This window comes from Nerophis ophidion, linkage group LG16 (assembly GCF_033978795.1).
Source record: "Nerophis ophidion isolate RoL-2023_Sa linkage group LG16, RoL_Noph_v1.0, whole genome shotgun sequence".
Classification (NCBI taxonomy): Eukaryota; Metazoa; Chordata; class Actinopteri; order Syngnathiformes; family Syngnathidae; genus Nerophis; species Nerophis ophidion.
This window is the reverse complement of record NC_084626.1, coordinates 26782278-26795783: the sequence shown is the minus strand read 5'-3', so window position 1 is coordinate 26795783 and position 13506 is coordinate 26782278. Positions and strand designations below refer to the sequence as shown.

General features: G+C 36.6%; 1 protein-coding gene across 1 annotated transcript in view; it reads right to left on the bottom strand.

Moving 5' to 3' along the window:
* foxp1b (forkhead box P1b) overlaps positions 1-13506 on the bottom strand; it is a 670786-nt gene that overhangs the window by 45989 nt on the left and 611291 nt on the right. Inside the window, 2 exon segments of the mRNA XM_061874765.1 lie at positions 6102-6185; positions 12990-13077. Coding sequence (XP_061730749.1) covers positions 6102-6185; positions 12990-13077 — 172 coding nt within the window.

Here is a 13506-nt window from a genome sequence, read left to right as displayed (position 1 = left end):
GTTAATGGATTTAAAGTGAGAGGTTTGAAACAATAATTTCTCCACAATTATTTTTTTAAATGTAAAAAATATATTTAAAAATTACTATATTATTTATGTGTTATATTTAATAGTATATTATTTACTCAACAAATATGTTAATAGAGTAGCTTTACAATAAAAGGTTTAAAACTGGAATTTTAACACATTTATTTGTTTGTTATCATAAATGAATGCAAATAGAATTCACAATAACAATTAAAAAAAACTACAAATATAGCTATATTTAATGATATATTTATCACACATTTAATACTTATGCCTGATAATTATTTCATCAAAACATTTTAATGACTTTAAAGTAAGAGGTTTAAAAAACAAGAATTTCTACACATTTAAAAAAAAAAAAATATATATATCTAAAATGTATTATTATTCATGTTATATATTTAATACTGTATTATTTGATCAAAAATATGTTTATGACTTAATAGTAAGAGGCTCAAAAGAGGAATTTTTGCACATGCATTTTTTTCAATTAAATAATGTTGTTTTTTATCTTTAATGAATGCGAATTGCATTCACAATACCAATATATTAAATAACACAATTTTATTACATATATAACATTAAATACTATATTATTCTTATTAAAATATATTTATGGTTTTATGATAAGGTTCACATATTTTTTTTTATTTATTTATTATAAATGAACCCAAATTGCTTTCACAATAATAATAAAAAAAAAAAACTATAGCTTCTTTTGTTGATGTATATATGTACATTAATGTTAATTATTCCATATTATGTATTAAAAATAATATGTGGGAATGCATATTGCCCACGTTGGTGAGTACGTACAAACATTGGCAGGCGCAAAAATGAGTGTTATTGTGAATCATGCAGCAAATAAATCACACTTCGGAGACAACGCTATCACTGTAACGCTGAGCTGTGGTGTTGACTTCTCTTTGTGAGGATTAGCAGGCTTTGTTTCCCCGTTTCATCCATATTCCCTGGCCATAAACACGGCGAGAGGGTGCAACAATAGTCCAGACAGGCTGGTAATAGCCTGGCCTTTGTTTGTCTCCCCCATTTGGACTCACTCCAGCGCCCAGACAAAATGAGACTTCAGACTGAAATTAATTAAATGGTAATTGGTGATCTAATTATACTGGCTTTGACTCGGCGAGCCGCTAAAGAAAATAAACAAAAAGTCCCGCCTCAATTATGTATGGCGTAAAAGGTCAGATTTCTGACAAGAATGCTTAGTGACACGAGCACGTGCGCGCACACACACACTCGCACATTAATAATGCGACACGTTTGCTCGGAGGCCGCTACACCTCATCCATCTTGTAAGGATAAAATGAACGCTATTCACGGGATGTTCCAGATGCACCCTATCAGTTTGCTTTAATTAGAAGTGAACACAAGCGGCTGCTTTCTTATGGCAGCTGCATGTTGCATCGATACCAATATTTTGGTGCCGGTACCGGTACTAAAATTATTTCGGTACTTTTCGCTACTTTTCTAAACAAAGGGGACCATAAAAAAATTGGCTTTATTTTAAACAAAAAATCTTCGGGTACATTGAACATATGTTTATTATTGCAGTTAAGTCCTTAAATAAAATAGTGAACATACAAGACAACTTGTCTTTTAGTCGTTCCTAATTAGTCTGCGGACGTATGCAGTAGCATATTGTGTCATTTATCATTCTGTTATTTTTTTCGAAATTATAAAGGACAAGCGGTAAAAAATGTATTATTAATCTACTTGTTCATTTATTGTTAATATCTGCTCACTTTCTCTTTTAACATGTTCTATCTACACTTCTGTTAAAATGTAATAATCACTTAATTAGGGGCGGTTTAGCTCGGTTGGTAGACCGGCCGTGCCAGCAACTTGAGGGTTGCAGGTTCGATTCCCGCTTCCGCCACCCTAGTCAATGCCGTTGTGTCCTTGGGCAAGACACTTGACCCACCTGCTCCCAGTGCCACCCACACTGCTTTAAATGTAACTTAGATATTGGGTTTCACTATGTAAAGCGCTTTGAGTCACTAGAGAAAAGCGCTATATAAATATAATTCAATTCACTTTACTTAATTCTTCTGGTGTTTGCATGCTTTACATTAGGTTTGGATGATACCACATATTTGCGTAACGATCCGAAACCAAGTAGTAACAGGATCATACATTGGTCCAGGGATGTATTTCCTGAGTTTATAAACATAATCTACATTAAAAAAAAAAAAAAAAAAATATTAAAGAAGATGTTGGGATGCCAAAAAATATCGACGTAATCATAGTCGTATCGACCAGATACGCTCTAGTACTTGGTATCATTACAGTGGATGTTAGGTGTAGATCCACCAATAGCGTTTGTTTACATTTTGACACCTGTGAGCTACGGTGTGTAGTGAATAATTATAATAATAACAATAATAATAATAATAATACATTTTATTTGTAAAAAGCACTTTAGATTGAGCAAAAACCTCAAAGTGCTACAGAGTATTAAAAAAAGAAAAACAATAATAATACAAATATAATAAAAATAAATAAAATATAAAAACTAGAACAGCCTAATAGCTAGAACTAGTATGTATATACAGTAGGGCAAGAAAGTATTTAGTCAGCCACAGATTGTGCAAGTTCTCCCACTTAAAATGATGACAGAGGTCTGTAATTTTCATCATAGGTACACTTCAACTGTGAGAGACAGAATGTGAAACAAATATTGTAGGAATTTTAAAGAATTTATTTGTAAATTATGGTGGAAAATAAGTATTTGGTCAACCATTCAAAGCTCTCACTGATGGAAGGAGGTTTTGGCTCAAAATCTCACGATACATGGCCCCATTCATTCTTTCCTTAACACGGATCAATCGTCCTGTCCCCTTAGCAGAAAAAACAGCCCCAAAGCATGATGTTTCCACCCCCATGCTTCACAGTAGGTATGGTGTTCTTGGGATGCAACTCAGTATTCTACTTCCTCCAAACACGACGAGTTGAGTTGATACCAAAATGGATACATGGATGATACAGCAGAGGATTGGGAGAATGTCATGTGGTCAGATGAAACCAAAATAGAACTTTTTGGTATAAACTCAACTCGTCGTGTTTGGAGGAAGAAGAATACTGAGTTGCATCCCAAGAACACCACACCTACTGTGAAGCATGGGGGGGGAAACATCATGTTTTGGGGCTGTTTTTCTGCTAAGGGGACAGGACGATTGATCCGTGTTAAGGAAAGAATGAATGGGGCCATGTATCGTGAGATTTTGAGCCAAAACCTCCTTCCATCAGTGAGAGCTTTGAATTGTTGACCAAATACTTATTTTCCACCATAATTTACAAATAAATTCTTTAAAATTCCTACAATGTGAATTCCTGGATATTTTTTTCACATTCTGTCTCTCACATTCGAAGTGTACCTATGATGAAAATTACAGACTTCTGTCATTATTTTAAGTGGGAGAACTTGCACAATCGGTAGCTGACTAAATACTTTTTTGCCCCGCTGTATCTATAAAAAGGCTTTAAAAAAAAAAGAAAAAAAAAAAGAAACGTTTTTAAGCCTTTTTTAAAAGGCTGAGGTGCCCTCAGGTGGTTAGGGAGAGCGTTCCTTTTAAGCCTTTTTTAAACGCATCCACAGTCTGTGGTGCCCTCAGGTGGTCAGGGAGAGCGTTCCCATAGTTCGTAGGATTATAGTGAAGCATGTTTAGCTATTTCTCATCCTGCAGGAATGATACTTGTAAGAATCGTACCGGTATCGTTACAAAAAAGGATTCATTGGTATCGCGGAACTATACCAAGAAACATGCTCTCACCAGGACACGTCGTTGCATCACATGTACTTTTAAGGACCAGTATATCTTTCACATTAGTAACTTTTTGAATAAAAATCCCCGTTTAAGCGTAGTTTTGACACAGGCCCCAGCGAGAAAGCGGAGGTAGCGAGCTCAAAGATGCTATCTGCCACCTCAACCGCTTTTAATATACAAATGTCTACATGTCAGAGCCCACTTTTTTCGCACTCTAATCTACACCATCAGCGAGTGACACAAGGACGGCTCTAACAGACGGGCTTTTGTTGTCTCCGGGCACTCTTGTGTTGACTGCTACTGTAGAGACGAGACGCACATGTAGCCCGTCGCACATCAATGGCCGTCTGTAAATAAATGATCCAAGCTGCGCCGAGTGATGCGAGCTGGGCTCCCCTGCTCGTCTTTTCTGCGTTTATGTGTGTGGGATTTTTGCATTCATGCCCTGCGGCGATATGATCTTTGGCTCGTGGTGCGGTGACAGAAGTGTCACTCACATGGATAAAGGGTTCCTTCTAGGGTTGTACGGTATTAGTATAGTACCGCGATATTAATGAATCATTTTCGGTACTATACCACCCCCCAAATGCCATTGGTGGATCTACACCTGAAAATCCACTGTAATGATACCAAGTACAGGAGTGTATCTAATGTTAAAGTACATATGATTGTCACACACACACACTAGGTGTGGTGAAATTTGTCCTCTGCATTTGACCCATCCCCTTGCTCCACCCCCTGGTAGGTGAGGGGAGCAGTGAGCAGCAGCAGTGGCCGCGCCCGGGAATCATTTTTGGGTGATTTAACCCCCAATTCCAACCCTTGATGCTGAGTGCCAAGCAGGGAGGTAACGGGTTCCCACTTTTATAGTCTTTAGTGCAGTGGTTCTCAAATGGGGGTACGCGTAAACTTGGGGGTACTTGAAGGTATGCCAAGGGGTACGTGAGATTTAAAAAAATATTCTAAAAATAGCAACAATTCAATTAAATCCTTTATGAATACATTTATTGAATAATACTTCAACAAATTATGAATGTAAGTTCATAAACTGAGAAAAGAATTGCAATAATGCAATATTCAGTGTTGCATTGTTGATTTTTTTGGTGGACATGTTCCATAAATATTGATGTTAAAGATTAAAATTTTTGTGAAGAAATGTTTAGAATGAAGTTGATGAATCCAGATGGATCTCTATTACAATCCCCAAAGAGGGCACATTAAGTTGATGATTACTTCTATGTGTAGAAATCTTTATTTTTTATAATTGAATCACTTGTTTATTTTTCAATATATACATATATATATATATATATATATATATATATATATATATATTGTGTCATATATATACATATATATATGTATATATGTATATATACATATCTATATATATATATATATATATATATATATATATATATATATGTATCGTATTTCCTTTAATTGCCGCAGGGCATATAGTATGCACCTGCCTTGAATTACTGCCGGGTCGAACTAGCTTCGCAAAATAATTAGCGCATGCTTAGTATTACCGCCTGGTCAAACTCGTGACGTCACGAGTGACACTTCCCCTGTCATCATTTTCAAAACGGAGGAGGCTGATTTCAATAGCGGTGTTTTGAAATCGCATAAAGGGAAGAATATTAAGAGCTATTCAGTAGGATTTAGGGGTCCACGCTTACATCACACTCAATTTTTTACTGCATGCCTTTGGTAAGTGCTGGAGTGAGAGGAGGTTTTAAAATAATTACCGCATGCTTACTTTTACCGCATGCCTTTGGTAAGCGCAGGAGTGAGAAGAGATTTTAAATTAATTTGCGCTATGGCGGCAATTCAAGGAAATTTACAGTAATTTTTCAACACATTTTGATTATATTTTTGTAATATTTACCATATTACATAGGAGACAACCTAATAACACAATACATTTTGTGTTATAATATGCACTAATAGTAATACTGTGATAGTTCAATGACAGTATTTGTAAACAAGACCATACATTATCTGGTTTTAATAACTCTTTACTTTCACCCTTTCTCAGACTTGCGCTCCCCGAGACGAAGCCGCTCCAAAGTGTGTATCCACTTTATCTCTGACACCAAATTGAATCTCGGATGTCAGCAGATGTGGCCCCCGATGAGGTTTACTGGCGTCCCGGGAGACAACAGCTGTTTTTATTTAGCAGATACAATACGAAGATGGAGGGACAGATTAATGGATACACGCGTGCCAATTAAGACAAACAAAAGAACCGGGGGGGGGGGAGAGACTTATGATGGGCTCGCTCACCGGTTGCGGCGTGGCTTTGGGCTCTGTGGATTTGACGTGAAGATGCGTCATCATCGCTTGCAGACGCTCTTTGTCTTTCGCTAGCTGGAGGGGAGGAGGACATATGATATCATTTTGTTGGATGAGCACGTACACACATTTCAATTCAGGATTTTACCTAGAATTTTTCATGATTATTAGTATTAAATATTATTGTTGACATAGAGCCTGTATCTGCTGTGCAGATTATCCTAAAAAAAGACAAGTGTGGTATATTTCTCTTGTTGCTTTCACTTTAATCATTTTTTCAAAACATTTAGTGTTTGACAAGGAGGGGATGGAAAGAAGTGGAAAAAAGACAAAAGAGACAACAACAAAGCTACACATAAACACCAGTATTTATAAAAAAAAAATAATTAGTGAAGACAACAGTAATAGTACAGTATTGACACTGATCATTAATAACTACAATTATAACATCAATAGCATTGATATGAACAAATAATAATATCTACCTCTATTATCACCATTACTATTATCTCAAATATAGCAACACATACATTACAAAAATAAGCAGATTACAAAAAAATGTGGCACTGATAATTAATAGCAGTTTCCATTTGAAATTTAAAAAAATATGCATTATATCTGATTTTAAATTGTGTATCATATAAAATGTTCATATGTACCGGAGTTTTTTTCATAGTGTTAGGACTTTGATTTGGATTTGTTTTGCTTCTTCGATGCAAAGGGGAATTTGGCACGAGCGAGACGTGAATGTGAGTACATATTGTTTGTTTAAACACTATAACTAACAGGAGCCAAACAAATGGCGCGCTCGAGGGCGGAAAAATTGGCTATAAAACAAAACTAGCACAAGGGCATGACTACAGACAAGAAACAAAAATGTGCACTGTGGCATAAATAACAAAACTTGCACTGTGGCATGAATAACAAAACTTGCACTGTGGCATAAACAACAACAACTTAGGTGGTATTGACAGCATAGAAAACAGAATAGCATGGCATGAAGGTAGGAGTGGCAAGGGTAGGTGGGCAAGTAGACAAGCATGTAGCAAGTAGTATGCATAAGCAAAGTTCCCAGGCCGAAGAACAGAAAACAAATGACCTAAATAGTGACTATGATGATGTGAAACACGTGTGGAAACAAACAAGAAAAACAGACAAGAAACAGACAAGACTGGAAACAGACAGGAAACAAAAACGTGCACTGTGGCATAAATAACAAAACTTGCACTGCGGCATGAATAACAAAACTTGCACTGTGGCATAAACAACAAAAACTTACGTGGTATTGACAGCATAGAAAACAGAATAGCATGGCATGAAGGTAGGAGCGGCATGGGTAGGTGGTCAAGTAGACAAGCATGTAGCAAGTAGTATGCATAAGCAAAGTTCCCAGGCCGAGGAACAGAAAACAAATGACTTAAATAGTGACTATGATGATGTGAAACAGGTGTGGAAACAAACAAGAAAAACAGACAAGAAACAGACAAGACTGGAAACAGACATGAAACAAAAACGTGCACTCTGGCATAAATAACAAAACTTGCACTGTGGCATGAATAACAAAACTTGCACTGTGGCATAAACAACAAAAACTTACGTGGTATTGACAGCATAGAAAACAGAATAGCATGGCATGAAGGTAGGAGCAGCATGGGTAGGTGGGCAAGTAGACAAGCATGTAGCAAGTAGTATGCATAAGCAAAGTTCCCAGGCCGAGGAACAGAAAACGAATGACTTAAATAGTGACTATGATGATGTGAAATAGGTGTGGAAACAAACAAGAAAAACAAACAAGAAACAGACAAGACTGGAAACAGACATGAAACAAAAACATGCACTCTGGCATAAATAACAAAACTTGCACTGTGGTATGAATAACAAAACTTGCACTGTGGCATAAACAACAAAAACGTACGTGGTATTGACAGCATAGAAAACAGAATAGCATGGCATGAAGGTAGGAGCGGCATAGGTAGGTGGGCAAGTAGACAAGCACGTAGCAAGTAGTATGCATAAGCAAAATTCCCAGGCCGAGGAACAGAAAACAAATGACTTAAATAGTGACTATGATGATGTGAAATAGGTGTGGAAACAAACAAGAAAAACAGACAAGAAACAGACAGGACTGGAAACAGACAAGAAACAAAAATGTGCACTGTGGCATAAATAACACAACTTGCACTGTGGCATGAATAACAAAACTTGCACTGTGGCATAAACAACAAAAACTTACGTGGTATTGACAGCATAGAAAACAGAATAGCATGGCATGAAGGTAGGAGCGGCATGGGTAGGTGGGCAAGTAGACAAGCACGTAGCAAGTAGTATGCATAAGCAAAGTTCCCAGGCCGAGGAACAGAAAACTAATGACTTAAATAGTGACTATGATGATGTGAAATAGGTGTGGAAACAAACAAGAAAAACAGACAAGAAACAGACAAGAAACAAAAACGTGCACTGTGGCATATATAACAAAACTTGCACTGTGGCATGAATAACAAAACTTGCACTGTGGCATAAACAACAAAAACTTACGTGGTATTGACAGCATAGAAAACAGAATAGCATGGCATGAAGGTAGGAGCAGCATGGGTAGGTGGGCAAGTAGACAAGCATGTAGCAAGTAGTATGCATAAGCAAAGTTCCCAGGCCGAGGAACAGAAAACGAATGACTTAAATAGTGACTATGATGATGTGAAATAGGTGTGGAAACAAACAAGAAAAACAAACAAGAAACAGACAAGACTGGAAACAGACATGAAACAAAAACATGCACTCTGGCATAAATAACAAAGCTTGCACTGTGGTATGAATAACAAAACTTGCACTGTGGCATAAACAACAAAAACGTACGTGGTATTGACAGCATAGAAAACAGAATAGCATGGCATGAAGGTAGGAGCGGCATAGGTAGGTGGGCAAGTAGACAAGCACGTAGCAAGTAGTATGCATAAGCAAAATTCCCAGGCCGAGGAACAGAAAACAAATGACTTAAATAGTGACTATGATGATGTGAAATAGGTGTGGAAACAAACAAGAAAAACAGACAAGAAACAGACAGGACTGGAAACAGACAAGAAACAAAAATGTGCACTGTGGCATAAATAACACAACTTGCACTGTGGCATGAATAACAAAACTTGCACTGTGGCATAAACAACAAAAACTTACGTGGTATTGACAGCATAGAAAACAGAATAGCATGGCATGAAGGTAGGAGCGGCATGGGTAGGTGGGCAAGTAGACAAGCACGTAGCAAGTAGTATGCATAAGCAAAGTTCCCAGGCCGAGGAACAGAAAACAAATGACTTAAATAGTGACTATGATGATGTGAAAAAGGTGTGGAAACAAACAAGAAAAACAGACAAGAAACAGACAAGACTGGAAACAGACATGAAACAAAAACATGCACTCTGGCATAAATAACAAAACTTGCACTGTGGCATGAATAACAAAACTTGCACTGTGGCATGAATAACAAATCTTCCACTGTGGCATAAACAACAAAAACTTACGTGGTATTGACAGCATAGAAAACAGAATAGCATGGCATGAAGGTAGGAGCAGCATGCGTAGGTGGGCAAGTAGACAAGCATGTAGCAAGTAGTATGCATAAGCAAAGTGTCTAGGCCGAAGAACAGAAAACAATAGCTTAAATAGTGACTATGATGATGTGAAACAGGTGTGGGACTGAATGCAGGGGCGTAACTTGGAGACCAGGTGGAAACTAATGAGTAACTATGGAAATCAACAAAACCAGGAAGTGCAAAATGGGTAACAAGAGTCCCAAAAACAAAACATAACATGATCAAACATAAACCCAGATTAACAGGCATGACAGGGGGTGCGACTTATACTCAGGAGCAACTTATGCGGGAAATTATTAACACATTACTGTAAAATATCAAATAATATTATTTAGCTCATTCACGTAAGAGACTATACGTATAAGATTTAATCGGATTTAGCAATTAGGAGTGACAGATTGTTTGGTAAACGTATATCATGTTCTATATGTTATAGTTATTTGAATGACTCTTACCATAATATGTTAGGTTAACATAGCAGGCACCTTCTCAGTTGTTATTTATGCCTCATATAACGTACACTTATTCAGCCTGTTGTCAACTATTCTTTATTTATTTTAAATCGCCTTTCAAATGTCTATTCTTGGTGTTGGGTTTTATCAAATAAATTTCCCCAAAAATGCGACTTATACTCCAGTGCGACTTATATATGTTTTTTTCCTTCTTTATTATGCATTTTCGGCAGGTGCAACTTATACTCCGGAGCGACTTATACTCCGAAAAATACTTTATTTATTATTTCAATACGTACTGTACATACTATATTAATTTAATATCATTGTTTCATTATATAACTAATTGTAATAATTACACATATATTAATATATTTTTATGATTAACACAGATTCAGACTAACAATGAATATTATTTATAGTCCATCCATCCATTTTTCTACCGATAATTCCTTTTGGGGGGCACTGGTGCCTATCTCAGCTACAATCGGGCGGGAGGCGGGGTACACCCTGGACAAGTCACCAACTCATCACAGGGCTGTTATTTATAGTAAATAATTTTATTAATTGATTACATTTTATGTTTCTTATACAAGTAATTAATTATAAATTATGGGGCGGTATAGCTCGGTTGGTAGAGTGGCCGTGCCAGCAACTTGAGGGTTGCAGGTTGGATTCCCGCTTCCGCCATCCTAGTCACTGCCATTGTGTCCTTGGGCAAGACACTTTACCCACCTGCTCTCAGTGCCACCCACACTGGTTTAAATGTAACTTAGATATTGGGTTTCACTATGTAAAGCGCTTTGAGTCACTAGAGAAAAGCGCTATATAAATATAAGTCACTTCACTTCACTATAAATAATTATACATATCTGTATACATGATTTGATATGACTAACACTGGTTGATACTAAAAATAAACTTTATTATCATACACATTTACAGTAAAAAATTATATAAATTAATTATATTTTTGTTTTATTATAAATTAATGAAATAAAATGAATTATACCAAGTTATATTTACCCGTTTTTTGATATGACTAACACAGATTAATACTACAATAGTTTTAAAAAATCATTATAATTAGAATTAATGGCATTTTTGTTTATTCCCAAAAGTAATTAGTTATAATGACTAACTAATTCCATTTTTTTTTTAACTAATTGATATGACTCACACTAATCAACACTAACAATAAACACACAAGTAGGTTTTGGGTCTGACAAACTTGCACTCGATCTAAAAGAGTGTTTATCATTATTTTATATGGGACGGCGTGACGGAGTTGGGAGTGGCTGTGCCAGCAACCTGAGGGTTCCTGGTTCAATCCCCACCTTCTACCATCCTAGTCCCGCCCGTTGTGCCCTTGAGCAAGACACGTCACCCTTGCTCCTGAGGGGTCCTGGTTAGCGCCTTGCATGGCAGCGCCCGCCAGCGCTCATAATCACATTTGTTACAAATGGGGCTGCTGCCATATAAAGAAAACGTTATTAAATAATAATCCAACTTTACTGTGTGTGTGTCATTTTAACTTATTAGTCAGTTTAAAGTCACTCCGAAAAACAAAACAAAAAAAACGTCTTTAAATCTTTTCTGTTTTATGGAACTTTTATTTTACTATTTACTATTTAACATTCACAGTATCATGTTAGACCCGCTCGACATCCATTGCTTTCGGTTCCCCCATATGCGGTCCTCTCCAAGGTTTCTCATAGTCATCATTGTCACCGACGTCCCACTGGGTCTGAGTTTTCCTTGCCCTTATGTGGGCTCTAACGATGATGTCGTTTAGGTATATAGTGTGGTTTATGTAGCCATTTGAGAAACTAGTGATTAAGGTCTATATAAAAAAATCATCGATTGATCGACACAGCCACTCCCAACTCCGTCACGCCGTCCCATATAAAATAATGATAAACACTCTTTTAGATCGAGTGCAAGTTTGTCAGACCCAAAACCTACTTGTGTGTTTATTGATATTGTTGATTACTGTTAGTCATAACAATTAATTTTAAAAAATTGGAATTAGTTAGTCATTATAACTAATTACTTATGGGAATAAACAAAAATGCCATTATTTCATATAACGATTTATTAAAACTAATATGTATTATAATGCCATTTATTGTAGTCTTAATCAGTGTTAGTCATATCAAAAATGGCTAAATATAACTTTATCTATATTCAAACAAAAATATAATACATTTTTATAATTGTTTACTGTAAATGTGTATCATAATAAAGTTTATTTTTGGTATCAACCAGTCTTAGTCATATCAAATCATGTATATAGATAATATGTATAATTATTTGTAATTAATTACTTGTATAAGAAACATAAAATGTCATTAATTAATACAATTATTTACTATAAATAATAGCCCTGTGATGAGGTGGTGACTTGTCCAGGGTGTACCCCGCCTTCCACCCGATTGTAGCTGAGATAGGCACCAGCGGCCCCAAAGGGAAAAAGCGGTAAAAAATGGATGAATATTGCAGAAAATAAAACAAAAAATACTGCTTACAGCAGCCAAAGTATTAAACAATCTGGATTATAAACAACTTTTCTACTACTGGAAGTTATTCAACACGAGTTTGTGTCCGATCCGGGAGAGGATATCAGAAGAGTCATAAATAACTGTAAAATCCAGTAATATACAAAACGTAATTACCTTCTCCACTTAGCTCGGGGCTCTTTATATGACTCTTTTTTTTTTGGGCCGTCGTGTATTCATGACGCTTTTTTTTTAAGGACTGACAGATTGCAGATGTACAAACTTCTGGGTCACCATTCCATGCATTGTCGGGAGAAAGAAAACAAAGTCTTGAAGCCATACCTGCAGCTCCAGCTGTTGCACGACCTGCATTTGCACCCGACACTGGGCGGTGCTCCTGTCATCCAGGGCATGCTCATTGTTAAGATGCCTGGAAAACAAAAAGCAAAGGAACACATTAAAAGAAAATTAATTAAATGCATGTCAGTAAAGGCAGTTTGTTTGATGCCAGAGGAGTCCTGTGAAGTGGGTTTTAATGATGCTACCTAAGCGGGTGAAGCGCCGCAAATAAAGTAAATACTAGCTGCGGATCAAAGTACCTGCAACAAACAAATGCTTTTCCAGCAGAAGCTGCTTGGATTACACGGAATAGGCCAACCTGACCATGTTTCCCCCCCCTTAAATGCACGATCCACATTTAAATATTTGAACAAAAGCGAAAGCAAACAATAGGAGTGAATGGGGTCTGTCACAACCTTGAGTTATGGATATAATTATCCGTGATCGTTTTATGCAGGAAAAGATATTCCTCTGCCTGTACTTTTATAACTAATCTAAATAAGTAGCTGAACCGGCTCCA